Here is a 15,034-nt window from a genome sequence, read left to right on the forward strand (position 1 = left end):
GTCGTCTTGGAGTTGAAATGCAAACCTGATCTTCCAGAATTCGGCTTGCTCGGAGATGTAGATCTAATAGTGATGCGCTATTGAAGTCAGACTATTTATACTTTGCAATGCTTGCCCAGCTGCGCCCCTTGTACTCAGCAATTACCTCCCCTTGTACTCTTGATGTGTCCCCACTCCTGGAACACAGTTATCATCAGCCCCTGGGCTGCAACTCATACCTAGCGGCTGCTATTGGCCATTAATCCACCAGTGACAAGCATTCGTAATTAATTTAATTAGCGAGTATTACTGCTATTGTTATTACTTAGCTAAACACGGGGGAGCTGGGATGGCACTGGGGTGTGGCCAAAAAGAATGACACATCATACAGCACGGTGACTGGATCGTCCCCAAAATCAACGGCTTTAAACACCAAAGCACGCTAAAAAAATCAGGTAAACTTTTGATTTGCATAAGGTAAATCAAAGTCGTATTTGCAGCTTACACGCTATTGAATATTTCGACAGATCTTTTATACAAAACATGTGCGAGCGTGTAATATAAGAAAAAAAATCATGAATATTTTGTCTGTTCGTAATTTTTTAAATATTTATTAATCTGTTGTCTATCTAAATGGTGTTCTGATTCCGTCAAATAATTTATAGGCATTTTGGTTAATAATTTGCTTAACATTACAAATGATTTAAATTTAGGATGTAACAAAACTGTTCAAACAATCAAAACCATGTAAAAAGAAAAAGAAAACGTCACTTGAGTCATTTCCGCGGTTTCCCTCATGGATGTTTTAAACATTTACGCCGATAATGGTAGTTCGAATCGTGAGGACAAGACACTTGACGATTATGTGTGAGGTAGATTACCACGCACAAGTAATTTTGTTTGCTTGTCAACTCATCCAGACAGCAAATGGCTTTATATATGGTTTACTCCATAACCATTCTTCTTCATCGTAATAGGAGGAACTTGTATTTCATACTTTATGGTGGAACAAGCAAATAATCGGCGGTATGGAAATTAAATGTTGAATTAAAGTAAATTTATTCATAAATTCGAAACGTTGACATAGTATTTTTAAATGCATTAAATAAATAATCTGACACATGTAAGACAGCTTTATGCTAATATAGCTTTTTCAGTTAAGGAATGAGGATGGTGTCCATGAAGCAAGTATTGAAGCAATACTTCAATCTGAAGTAAATTAAGCTCTATCGCCAGCAGATCCACCAGTCCAGTAATACTTGATCGTTCGAACATTTCACTTTGCGCTATTTATCCTGTAAAATACTAATTATTGACATTATGCATCATTTCGACCGAATACTTGTAATGTGACATATACCGTCATTCAACTTAATGTAAGTCAGGTTAAAACCTGGATCCTAAACAGTAAATATGTCAAACTGTGAGACAACTGTTAATGGAGCGTAACCACGTTATCTCTTTTCACCTTCATTCTATTGTATGATTCTAAGCAGCATTGCTTACAGTAAATATTTATAAATTATTTCAAAATAGATCAGAACGGCATGCGATATTTATCATGAGATAAATGTGAAATAAATCCATATTAGATTCACATTTGAAAATAATTTTAAATATGTCCTGTTCAAGAACAGGACACAAAATATTATACTATCCATAAACAGTATAATATTGCGCAATTCCTATGGTTTTGATCAAATACGTAACATTTCGCTCTTCGTTCAACTGCCAATTAATTTCAACGATGTTCTTAAATTTACTGAACATTTATATTGCAATTATAACAATATAGCTTTTCAGTATATTTAACTCTTGTTTACATAATGGAAATCATCTGCAGACGCCCATAACATAGCACAATCTTGTTTACTAAACAGTTCCCTAACTTGTTAACAGCAGAATATTGATTATCCAGAAATTTAATATGATTTACTGAAAAATCACATACAGCAGTTAAATGCACAATGAGATGTTTAAAATATGCAGTTATTGACATTGATATTAATAAATGAATAGAACGACAACTTTTATTAACTTTCAAATTACTTTTCATAAATTTGCATCCATTTCTCTAACGGCATTTAGGAAATAAATCGGTCAATCCAACAAACCCAATTCGAGTCTATTGGTATTTGTCACTTCCTGTGTGTGCGTGTTGGGGAAGGGAGGCGGTGAGAAGATCACTGATCATCCTTCACTTGTTCACCAAAAATGCTTTTCGAATTTAGCGGGAATTGCACTTCAAGTTTTTATTTGTTTCATTCCATTGCTTTAAAACGAACATAAACTTGCGATATTTTATAGCTTTTTTTCCCCAGTTGGTTGGCAAGTTTCAAGAGAAATATATAATTTACATGAATGTGACACAGAATCGTTACATACATTCTCTGCACCATTTGTTCTAAATATTAAAGCAGTTTCTGCCCTCGAATAATAATCTTCACCATCAAATTTCAGGGATTACATTGAGGACAATCGTCAGCTATTAAGACGCTTTTAATTGCAAATGTAAAAGGTCGATTTTTCACACTTGCTGAAAGGCAACATTCATCCACTGTCCAGATTCAGACTAAAGCAATCCCGAAAACAAGCCAAAAAGAAAATAATTATTTATTTCCGACCTATAAAATCGCGATCACCGTCGCTCCCAGACATGCCGCTTAACTAATCGATGCAACCGAGAAACAGACGCAAAGGTCCAGAAAAGTTATTTTGTGCTGAGAGTTTTCGAGTGCTCCAAAGCCTTTGGAAAGTGGGTCCATCTCACTTGCGGGACACGCTCTGGGCTCATCTCCCCGGAAATGCACCCAGGTGATTCTTCAAAATCATACAAACATGAAATCGAATTGCACTTCGCATTGCGAATTCAAGGAAATCGGAGACCACTGCCAACTTCCTCGGCGCCGCGCACTGAAGTCGCTCGGGCGCGTTCCGGCTCATCGATGAATCGGCAACGATTTCTCAGTCGGCCTTGGCGTGCGATCTGTTATCGGCTGAGTGAGTCTGTTAGATATGGCGTCGTCCTCGCGGTGGGGATTGCGGAAAATTGTCTTTATTAAAGCATAGCTTTCGCCCAGGTACTTCTCCTTTCTTCTTTTCAAAAAATAAGAACCGACGCAGCAAATAAATACTGAAGCCAGCCAGTCATGTTTGCGCAGGTCTTTGCACAGCTGGCCCCCGGAAGGGTGCAAGGACTGAGGCCTGGAGTCGGTGCCTGCCCAGGAGAACCGTTTATCGGGTCCCCAGCGGCCCTGCTGAGCTCTCCGGGGTCCCCCCGTCCTGCGTGGATGGAGAAAGTAAGGGCCTCTCGTACCTGCCCCCGAACGGCCGGAGATTGGGAAAGGGTCGCCCTATTTGCGTCCCTGCCGCTGCGGTGGACGATCAGGCATCGGACTCCTCTGGGCTCTCTTGTGGTTTTGGAGAGGGGAGGTTATGTTGGCTCCGGAAGTGCTGGGAGTCCTTTACTTTCCAGGCTGGGGTGGAGGAATAGAATCCTTGGGCTACCTGAGTCGGGGTTTGGGATAAGGGGAGGGGGGGAGAGAGGGGGAGAGGGGGGGGAGAGGGGAGAGGGGAGAGGGGGAGAGGGGAGGGGGGAGAGGGGAGGGGGGGGGAGTGAGTGGGGGAGAGGGGAGGGGGGGGAGTGAGTGGGGGAGAGGGGAGGGGGGGGGAGTGAGTGGGGGAGAGGGGAGGGGGGGGAGTGAGTGGGGGAGAGGGGAGGGGGGGGAGTGAGTAGGGGAGGGGGGTGGCCCCTTGAGAGCCCGAAAGTGGAGATGGTTAAACAATGTATCAAAGTTTCATTTGTGGTGAGAACCCGCTTTTGAAAGTGGCACAAAATCTCAGTAAATGTGATTGTCAAGTCAGTTTACTGCATTGTTGGCAGTTCACGCTGTTATTTAAAATGATGCTGTTGAATTCTCATCGATCAGTATTGAATACGAGCATCTTTAGTGCGGGAAAATGAAAAAAAAACAAATCAACTTCATTCTACGACAGCTGGGTTACTTTCCTTGAAATTGACCAACAACAGTTTTAGGTTTTTTTCCCCCTAAAACCCACTTACTGCTTTTAATTTGTGAAGTGAGTTTAATGTTTTTTTTCTTTGAATTTTGTTAATTTGTATTGACAAATATTTGTCAGAATTTAATTTGAATTTGACTAATCTCAGTTTTAATTGGCCAATTTTGTTTGACAAAGGTGGGGGGGAGGGGTTATCACTCTTGTCAGAAATTTATTGAGAGAGTACATGTTTTTAAAATGCTGCACATCTTTTCAGAGGAAAGCTATTTCATCATTATTGTCACCAGTAATTTGCACATTTAGTAAATTTCAAATTAAATCAGGTTACAGCATCATTTTTTTTCCAGTTCAGATTACATTGGTTTGAAAGATTCTTGCTCAAGCATCACTTCCAAAGTATTGAAATTCTGAGAGAGGAACGAAAAGTTCAGCAATGAGAAAACTGTGTATATGTGATAATGCTGAAGTATTGATTTTGGCTAATTTTAAACTCATTGTTTTCACTTGCTGTATATATTTTGTTTTTGTTTCTGTGATTTTTTTATTATGAGCTCTGAGATAGGAAATAAATGACAGAACAATTAAACATTTTGTATCTATTTTTTAGGAAAGCACAATTTGTAGAAAATAATGGAGCAATACAGATATAGAGTGAGAAATTAGAAGAGCAAAAAAAAAGACATTAATTGAATTGAAAGATGATTAAATCCCCCAAATTAAATATTTGGATTCCAGGGATTTCAAGGAAATGAATGATAGTCATCTAAAAATTCCATAGATTCCATTGTGTTTTTTACTGATTGGAAGGGAGTAAATATAATCCCACTGTTTAGAAAAAGGAAATTAAAAAAATGGAAACTATAGGACCAGCTAGTCCAACATCTGTGATAGAGAAAATATGAAAATGAATTATGAAAGAAGTGGCAAAAAGGCCTGCAGAAAATAATCATGGGATTGAACAGAGTCTGCCTGAAATCTTGGCAGGGAAATCTTGTGGAATATGTTTTTAACTTGCAACACTAATAAGAGCAAACTAGTTGTGTTCTTGGACTTCCAGAAGGTCTTTAATAATGTGCCATACGTGAGCTTATTAAACAAAATTAAAGTGACACATCGGTGGGGATTGGTGAACAGACAGAATGGAGGGTGAAAATGGGATATTTTCAGTATGGGGGGTTGAAACCATTGGGTTTTAACAGAAATTGACAGTGTTCCCCACTTTCAAAATGATTGATTCAGGCTTGGTGTCTTTTTGTTTCTTGAGTGTTTTCTGTGTGGAATTTGAGGTGGGTGACAGGAATGTCTAGGAAGGGGCGACAATGTGGATATTTGGGGGAAAATTGGATACATCTGGATGGATGCATGGTGGTCAGCATAGATCTGGTGGACCTAAAAGTTATTCCCTGCTTTGTTATTCGATGTCTAAATTTAATTCATCATTTGTTTGGACAATTCAGCAATCTATGTTAATACACATGTGCTGGAGAAACTCATCAGATCCCACAGAGCCCATAGGAGACAAAGATATATAACCAATCTTTCGGGTTTAAGCCCTTCATCAGGACCAGCTGAATTTCTCAGCACTTTTGTGTATTTACAACAATCTCCAGCATCTGTGATATCCATTTTTGTAATTGTTCATTGCTTTCCAGGGATTTCTGTGCAACTTTTAAATCATATCCTGCATAATTTTCCTAGACTATGTCACTAATGCAGCTTTTTAAAAAAAAAGCATTGGGCCACCATATTGTACCTTCCTGCAGACTAAGAGAAACAATTCAGCACTCCTCTGCTTTTTCTCTCTCTTGGTTCATTTTACATCCACAAAGTTGTACTTTTTTTCCTTCTGGCTTCAGTTTTATGATTATCTCTCACAGGTTTCTCTATCAAAATCCCTTTGAAACTGCATGTATACAACATTTACAAAACGATCTTCATTTGATTTTTATGCTTACTTCATAAAAGAACTTTGTCATTTGAGTTAAACACCATCTGATTTTAACAACTGTGCTGGCAGTCATTGATATGTTTTACCATCTCCAAGAATTTGCCCACAATTGACTCACTGGTTTACCTTTACCTGATTTATTCCTCTTGCCTGTGGCTCAGTTTGTAGCACTATAATTTCTGAGTTAGAAGTAAAGCTCTATCCCAGTAAGTTGAATCCAGAAACCTATGTTAACATTTCAGCGCAGTACTCATGGAGTTCTGATATTTTTATTGTTTTAAATTGGACATTAAACAAAGCTATGTCTGCAAGTGACATTGTTTTAAAGAGGAATTGCGAACAGAACACTTTATATCTTGCAAAGAGTTTTGGGCAATGTGAATGGTTCACATTGTAAATGCCGGCCTTTCCATTTTGAAATTAATGTAACATTTGTAATTCTCCACTATTGTGGCATGTGTACAAAGAGGATGGAAAGAAGAAAAGCTGAAATTCAGTTTTTATCCTTGCTTCCCTCTTCATGCAAGAAGGCATCCTATGTGTGTTCAAAATATAAAATATTTTTAAAACTGTGAAGGGTATGTAGTTTATGTTGACATTTTTTGTTGTCCAGATGAGAACTTTACAATTTTGACTTGAAAATTATTGAGAAGATCCTTGAATGTGAACAAAATCTTGAAATTCTGGAATAGTATGTAAACCTTATTTGTGGTGAAATTGAAATATATATATGTTTTTTTAAAGATGTATTGAATTATTCTAAAGCTATAACATTTTCGATCATCAGAGGGCTAAACCTTTGGTATAAAAATTTACTTTATTTTTGCTAGCCCCTTTATTCTGCAGGGAAAAGAACGTCTCTTTTCTATAACTTCACCTTCATAGAATCAGATATATATGTAGTACGGAAGGATGCCAGCATTATCAATGCCAGCTTCTTGCGAGGAAAACTGCTGACTATGGATGTGTTAAGTTATTTCACAAGGTTGTGCCTTCTCCATGTCAGCTAAGATAAAGATTTAAAATTTGAGAAAGGCGTGCCAACTTTTGTGATTACATTTATAATGTTTAGGAATGTGTTAAATGGGTCAGCGAGGAAGCTAAAATCTCTGTATCTGCATGTTAATGGGAAATAATAGTGAAACACAAAAGACTGCAAATGCTGAAATTGTAGTAAAGCACATAAATAGTGGAAATAATAGTCCTTTTTACTTTGTAGTCTAGATCTGAGAATTTGGTTTAAAATCTAAAAAATTATTGTCCTTAAAAGTAGCTGCAGAAAAGTTATTTTCAGAATCTTTTATAGATTTCATTGTTTTAAGATGATGAATGATTGTGGCATTGGTGTTGCAGCAGAAGGAGTAGTGATGTGTATGTGTACTTTACCAAAATAGAATCTTTCTACTGAAACAATACAATTACTGGCAATAAGAGATGGGTGACAGCCAGATCTTGCAATAATCAATTCAGAAAATCAGGTAGGTTTCTTTTAATTTTATTTGCAGATTGTGGCTGAAGACAGATACGAAAGCAGATAATGATGAGTTCAAGTTGAAAGAAATCCTTTTAATGGGATCCTGGATGGATTTCATTGTAGTGTCTACTCTCTTAGCTCACCTCCTGCCGAGTTCAGCTGTTGAGCAATAAGTATTTACATGAGGACAAAAGCATCTTCATGTCATCTGTAAAATGTATGGGATGGGGAATATTTTTTAAAAATGAGAAAAAATGTATTGGACAATCTAGCATATTGCAGAAGACTGAATATCAGATTGCTCCTGCATCCTTAAAGATTATGCAAAGTTCTGCAATTGTCATTTTGTTAAAATTAGTGGTACCAATCTGGGAATGCAGATTTAACTTGGAGTGCACAAGTAAAATTGTGTAATTAAATATAATAATTTTGGAATTATTGATCCCTGAAATTCAGTCACATATTAGCATTTAAACACCAGCATTGTCAACTTTGTTTCATATTGTTGCAACATAGAGAATATATGCCTGACAAGATCGCCTCTGGGAGAGGCCAGTCATTTTGTTAATTCCATTAATTTTTTGTCCCCAATTGATTTTGATTTGAGTCTCATTTTAAATTTAATTGCCATGGCTTGGGTAATGGTTTTAAAATTGCTTATCAGTCAGTCTTCTCAAAAGAAGTAATTTACCTTGCTCCTCAGAGTTGGCTAACTGGGTAACACACAAGTCAGAGTGTACATTTGACTGTATAGAAATTTGATACTACATTATTTAGCAGAGAGGTTGTAAACTGTTTCTGGTTTTCTGATACAACAAGGAATTAGCCATAATTTATTGTTTAAAACAATAAACAACTGTTGCTGTTATTTTATTCCTTTTTATCGTATTTGTTTGGCAATTGAAACCGAAAATATGGAGGAACAATGATGTATTTCTGCCATCATCTAGAAGTAAAAGATGAAAACCTCAAAATGAAAATATCATGTTTACTATATAGATGCTGGGACTTGCAACTAATTTCAATGGATAGAATATTTTGGTTCACTGTATGGATGGTAAGAAGGTCGAAGACAAAACGATCTTGTGTGCAAAATACCCCTTTCGTAAGTAGAAAAGAGATGCTGGAAAATTGGGACTGATCAGAAGAGACCATCTTTTTTTAAATCATAATTTAATGAACTAGATGGAAACATTAAGAATAAAATACAAATTATTTTCAGATAGAAATGGCAACAGTTTCAATTGGCATCCAGAATATTATTGTCAATATTGAGCAAAATTTTAGATGCAACCCTGAATAGCATTATATAATAGCCTAATTTATCTGTGTGGTTTGGATCCTAATTTGGATATCAGTCCTGATGAAATTGGATTGTTTCAATTCCATTTGAGATGAAAATGTCCTGATGTAAGACATTGTGCATGTTTTTACAAATCTGCAACGAATTTGAACAACAAAATCTTGTGGACATGCGCAATTCAATACAATAGTTTAAATGTCAAAAAAAAAATCAGTTTTAGTTTTCAAAGCAATGTGTATTTACAATAAAACAAACTGCATATGATGGAAATCTGAAATAAAGGTAGAAAAGAGAAATGACAGCTACAGATTGAGAGCTTTAACATTAAATAGTTTTGACAAAAAGTTGTCAAACTAAGATTCTTCATCCACATGTGTGACGCAGCCTGTTGAGTATTGACGATATTTTCTGTTTTGTTAATTTGGTTTATTAATATTTTAAATTATGAACAGTGATAATCTCTTAACTAATAAACATTTTGTTGAACTTAGTCTGAAGTATTTTGTTGAAACATTACAAAGTAAAAATGCCTTCATCTTCAAATTTACTTTGAAGTTAGAAGTCTATCTTTCATCTGATTATTCCCAGCAAGATTTTTTTTTCGGGTGTGATAGGTGCAATTCTCTTTCAAAGGAAATAATTTAAGACTTAAAATCTTCATCTTGCTTCCAGCATTATTGGTCCTAAATTGTACTTGTCTCATTTTGTTTTTTCAGATTTTTTTTCCAAATGTATTTCTATTGTTTTAACACATTTGCACATCGTTTTGATGATCGACAGCAGTCTTTTCGGCCATCCAGTTTATCAGTTCTCTGATCGCTGCCCCTACAGACCTGCAAGAGAAAATTCATTTTGAAATGATCACCTCTGACTCCATTCTTCTTCAGAGCCAATGAGTTTTGACCAATTACCACTTTGATTAAAAGTAAAGATTTTTTTTCTTGCATCCTCGATTTCTCAGGAAAATATTTAAATCAGTATCTCTAGTGTTGATATGATCAACAGATGAGAAGTTTTCTTTTGCTGCTTTGTTCATATTTTTCATGATCTAAAACTCCCTCATCTAACCCTCAGTTTTGTTTGCTACAAGGAAAACCATTCCTGAAGTGCAAAATATAGGTCAATAATGAAATAAGCAATCCACACTATATTCCTTCTGTCCTACATGGCCTGTTTGCTTGATAATATTGATATTTTTTCCCAAACTTGTACAAGATACTGGAATTCCTCAGGAAGTATGTTGAGACATGATAACCTAAAATTATTGGCTCTTGCATAGGTGTTGGCATACTTCATTGAAAATACAGTTTGGGGAAAACAAAAACTGACCTTGCATTTTAGAAGACACTTGTTTGGAAAATATGAACTGCTGCATGAAACAAGCTAAGGTCTATCTGGAACTCATTCTAACATCCCAGAAATCACATGATATAACAGTAATGAAGTTTTTGGCCGATCATGACAGTCTCTTGCTAGTTAGCGTTCAACAGATCCTGAGATGAGGCAAAGAAAAATCTGGTGATGGGAAGTTTTTAAATTAAAGGTCCAAATTCACCTGTTCTCCTCAAGTATGCAATGTTACATTCCAAATTATCCATATACTATAATCTCAGGATGTCATTTCTGAAAAAAGAAATCTGGATAATTTACATTTGAATCAATCATTACTTTCTCCTTTCAATGTTTGACAGTCTGTTCCACAGATTATTTGTTTGTTCAGTGAAATAATGATTTTGCAGGTTGAGTCCCTATGATTCTGCTGCTGGGAACATCTGTCCAGACAACAAAAACATATGATTCTTCCAACCACTATAATCAGGGATGCTTTCTTCAGTATCTCTTCAATAATTGCAATTTTTTAATGAAGTGGTGAGCAGAATTTTACTAAGCATGAGTTTAAAAACAATAACTTGCGATAGCAAAAGCAGACTGCATTATTGCTCCTGTTACAAGAAAGCAACTCAAAGAGTTAGGAGACATTTTGCTACTTATCTTCATAAGCATCTACACCAAACTTCTTGTGTATGCTTTCTACATTCAAGTTCTCTGTGATGGTAATATGTGCACTTCCATTCTGGTGAGCCAGCATGTTGGATTTCCTTTGCTATCTGGCTAACTGCAGAAAAAAGATAAACATTCTCTCCTGGGCAATACACCACTTTATCTCATTGTTTTATCCTTTCAAGACATTAGTAATCATTTCATCTATCCCGGTCTTGACTCTCTTTATAAATCACTTTTGGCTATTGGAATTGTTTTACACTTACATTGCTTTAATTTTCTACGCATGTTATTTTCATATTTGTATTTTTAATATTTGTGGTGTAGTCAAAAAGGAACATTTGTATGAATGTTGATTGTGAAGCTGAGTAAAAATGATGAGTTGCTTTCCACATAAAGACATATGCCCAAAATATCCAAAATTTTGTAGCTTTCTACTGGCCATAAATTTGTTCACCAACAATCATTCTTGTACCATTTCACAAGATATTCCACATCCTCTATATTTTGATTCATCCTAGTTGATGTTGAGGCCAACTACTGTTGTGTCATCTACAAATTTGATGATTCGATTAGAGCTGGGTGTCGTGTTGCTGTTGTGTCCTGTTACTTGAACAGGAGTGGACTGAGCACAGCCCTGGGGTGCACCCGTGTTCACTGTGAAGGTGCTCTGGAAATATTGACATACACAAGTCAAAGCCAATCCCAATATTGATTGATTTTCTTTGTTCCTGGGTATCCTCACAAGGTTAGAAAATGGGGCACCACTCTTCCGATAGTGATGATGACACAAGAAGCCATCGTAAAAAGAAACACCGGCGAAGGTCTTCTTCCAGCAGTTCTTCGGAAAGCAGGTCATTCATCCGGAAAAAATCTAGCAGAAGAACAAGATCGCACTCGCGTGTTCGCCGCTCCCATTCCCGTTCCAAGGATAGAAGGCAAGTTTTGTGTAATGTGTTCCCTCACTCGACTCACAACATTAACTGGTGTAGTCTTAGCTTCCATCTGGAAACGGGTTTAAATGAATATAACATTTTGTATTTATTTAAATCTGTTTCCAGCAGACATATAAATTAATAAACTCAAACATTTCTTTTACCTGATTATTGCAAAGATTTTTCAAATCCATCTCTATAATGGTTTTAATTGATAGGTTTTGATTGAGTATGTTTTTAGGTTGGAAAATCAGATTGGCACTAATTACATCAGTTAATAAAAATAACAGGTTGGTCTCTTTGCCATCAGTTCAGTAGATTCAGAATAACAGTTGGGAAATAGTCTGTCTATTATTGAGAATATAATGCTGTCTACTGATACAAGAGGTTACATAGGCATTGAGCAGAATTGTGTCTTCAACCAGTTAATAAACTACAAGTGACATTAAGAACTCTATGGGTGTATTGCTCTTTTGCCTTTAGAATTTCAACCTTTACATTGAAATGAGCTTTGTTCATTTTTGAAAACAAGCAAATTGCAGGTAACTGTCAGATAAAATTCCAAAGGAAGTTTACGCTGAATTCAGGTGGCCACATCTGCAGTATTAAAACATCAAAAAAGGAACCGAGAATGTGAGTTGGCACCATAATGGTCTACATTTGCTTCTGATCAATTTCAATCTATTTTGTGTCCATCAGAGGACAGAGAAAACTCTTCCCTTTGAGGTTGCCTTTGCATTTATAGCCAGTAATTATTTTGCAAACATTTGGGAGGGGGGGAATGAAATACTGTTGGAAAGAGAAGATTCAACTGAACAATAATATTGCAGATAGCTCTTAATGTCATATTTGGGTCATGAACAGTTTTATGAAGAAAATGTCACTGACAATAATAAGGGATTTTTTTTCCAATATGGTGTTGTTTTCCTTGGAGAAACATTCAAGATGAGCCATCTTGCAATAAAATTCGATAAAATGAAGTTGTCTGTTTTTGGAGTGACTGCTAGTTCAATTTTGCGGACATTACTCATTTAAAGGTGGCTACAAATACTTGAATCTGACTGAAATGAGAATAAAATGATGATAAAGTGTAGAAGAGCATGAACACTTGGTGTTTAAAATTGATAAAAGTTGAAAATTGACAACAAAATGATGTAATTAGATTAAAAATGTGAATGAGGTATTTTGGAAAGAATTGCTCTCTTGGACAAAGTACAGTATAGTGGGTCAATGGGATGAAGTTGATGATAATAAATAGATTTATTGTAATATGATGTATAGTGCATGAAGTCTGAAGACTTACAGCTGAACAACAACGTTATTTGAAGTGACCCGCTAAAATGGAAACAATTGAAAAGAAATTTATGCAACGAGGAGTTTCATAATAAAAACCGCTAAAAAAGCTTAATTATTCAATGGCTGCAATGTATGCATTTTCTGGTAGAGAAAATGTGATCTTGGAAATATGATTGTTGGTGAATTGGGCATAAATATTTGCACAATAAATTATTAAAATATTTCATATGTTGATATTTTGATCTGTCAACTCTAGTTAAAGTTAAAGATATTTGTTTGCTATTTACATGTTTTGTTTCTGCTGTTTAGTCTTGAAAATGAGAGGGTTAAGCATTTCTGGCATATTTAAGCTAAAGTCATTAACTAATATTGCTGCCAAAATTGCTGCCTGTGATTCTTAACACACCATTTCTGTGTGAACAAGTTTAACAATGAGTTCTGACATCTTTTAAAAAAAAAAAAAATCAACAGTAATTGAAGATGTTGGGTAGGCAGCATCAATGCAGCTTCTAACATGTACAAATATATATATATATAAAACTAATTATTTTCAGGCATAGGAGACGTTCAAGCAGTAGCTCATCATATGAAAAACGAAAGAAACTAAGCAGTCATAGCAGATCACGGGATCGAGGGAAATCCTACAGATCACGGCGATCTAGGTCAAGAAGCAGGATTAGAAGGTATGAATATTTTCATTTCTGTATGGCAAGTAACTATATGTTTAATTTATCCTTCAGTTTCTAAACTGTTCTGTCAATTATTTTGTTTTCTATACCGTTATAAAATTGTAATTAAATAGCTGGTGCATTTTCATAGGACATCCAGCAGTATTGCAATAGATGAACACTCGGTCGGCGAGAGCAGTTGTTTGAAGAGGTGACTGAGGATATGATTAATATTATGTCAGGAACAGGGATATCATGAACAAAAGCAAGGGAGAAGCTGAGCACATCAATAATGCAAAAGATGAAATTTGACACTGAATTTGTGACAGCTTCAGGTGTATTTTCTGTTGGATGAAAATGAGCAAAAGATTAGCTGAAGAATCAAATAAAACTGTAGATATGAGAAATCTGAATACAAAATGCTGGAAAACGCAATTTATCAGGTAGCATCTCTGAAAAGAGAAGCAGTTAACATTCTAAGTTTGTGAGTCTTCATTGAGGTTGTCAAGGATGCATGTGGTAAATGGGATAGCGAGACCAAGTGAGCCTCAATTGCTTAAATAAATGTCCAGAATTTTGGAGGAAAGGAGATCATTTGTTTTGGCAAATTTGTGGATTAAAGAATTCATGTGAAGGTTTGCTAATGAATGAGGACAGAAGGACTGAGAAATTTTGGGTGGAATGAGAGCCTGAGTTGCTTTGAAATCTCAGTAAGCAAGGGACCTCAATTGAGAAACTGGGAGCGAATCATAATGATTAAGTTGGTATGGATTGTACCTGTTTCAATCAATAAATAAAAGAAATAAAATGGCATAATGTGCTGAAAAGACCAGAGATGTTGAAGCAGAAGCAATGTTTGCAATGGATGCTTTATCATCATCTGTACATTTGGCTTGGGTAAGTGTTAATGTTGATTAGAGGCAGTTAGTGTGCCTTTGTGCATGGAAGAACATGACACACAAATCTGATGTTTTTTGAAGAGACGACCAAGAGGATTGATGAGATCAGAACAGTGGGCATAGTATATATGGCCTATTTGACAAGGTCTGAAATGGCAGGCTGGTTGGAAAGGTTTGATCACATTGGATTCAAAATAGCTGGCCAGTTAAATTTAAAAAACTAGGTTAATGCAAGGAGTCAAATGGTAGCATTGGAGGATTGCTTTTCTGATTGAAGGTTATGACCAGTGCTGTTAACTACATAATGATTTGGATGGTAATGCAGTTAACATTAGTAAATTTGCAGATGACATCAAAATTGTGATATTGTGACAGTGAGGAAAGTTATCCAAGTTTATAACAGTTGAGAAGATGGGCCAAGGAGTGGCAAATGGAATTTATCTCTGACATCTGGGTAAATAAAGCCAGAGCAGGACTTGCATGGAGAATAGTAGGGCCCTGTAGTGTTGAA

The 15,034-nt window shown here is 36.1% G+C and overlaps 1 protein-coding gene across 2 annotated transcripts in view; it reads left to right on the plus strand.

Annotated features, from left to right (window-relative positions):
- Positions 1 to 2,953: 2,953 nt before the first annotated feature.
- rsrc1 (arginine/serine-rich coiled-coil 1) overlaps positions 2,954 to 15,034 on the plus strand; it is a 362,698-nt gene continuing 350,617 nt past the window's right edge. For both annotated transcript variants that reach the window (XM_069896751.1, XM_069896752.1), the window contains exons 1-3: positions 2,954 to 3,059; positions 11,474 to 11,663; positions 13,511 to 13,639. In XM_069896751.1, coding sequence (XP_069752852.1) covers positions 11,482 to 11,663; positions 13,511 to 13,639 — 311 coding nt within the window. In that variant the 5' untranslated portion in view covers positions 2,954 to 3,059; positions 11,474 to 11,481. The remainder of the gene's footprint in view (positions 3,060 to 11,473; positions 11,664 to 13,510; positions 13,640 to 15,034) is intronic.

This window comes from Narcine bancroftii, chromosome 9 (genome assembly GCF_036971445.1).
Source record: "Narcine bancroftii isolate sNarBan1 chromosome 9, sNarBan1.hap1, whole genome shotgun sequence".
Classification (NCBI taxonomy): Eukaryota; Metazoa; Chordata; class Chondrichthyes; order Torpediniformes; family Narcinidae; genus Narcine; species Narcine bancroftii.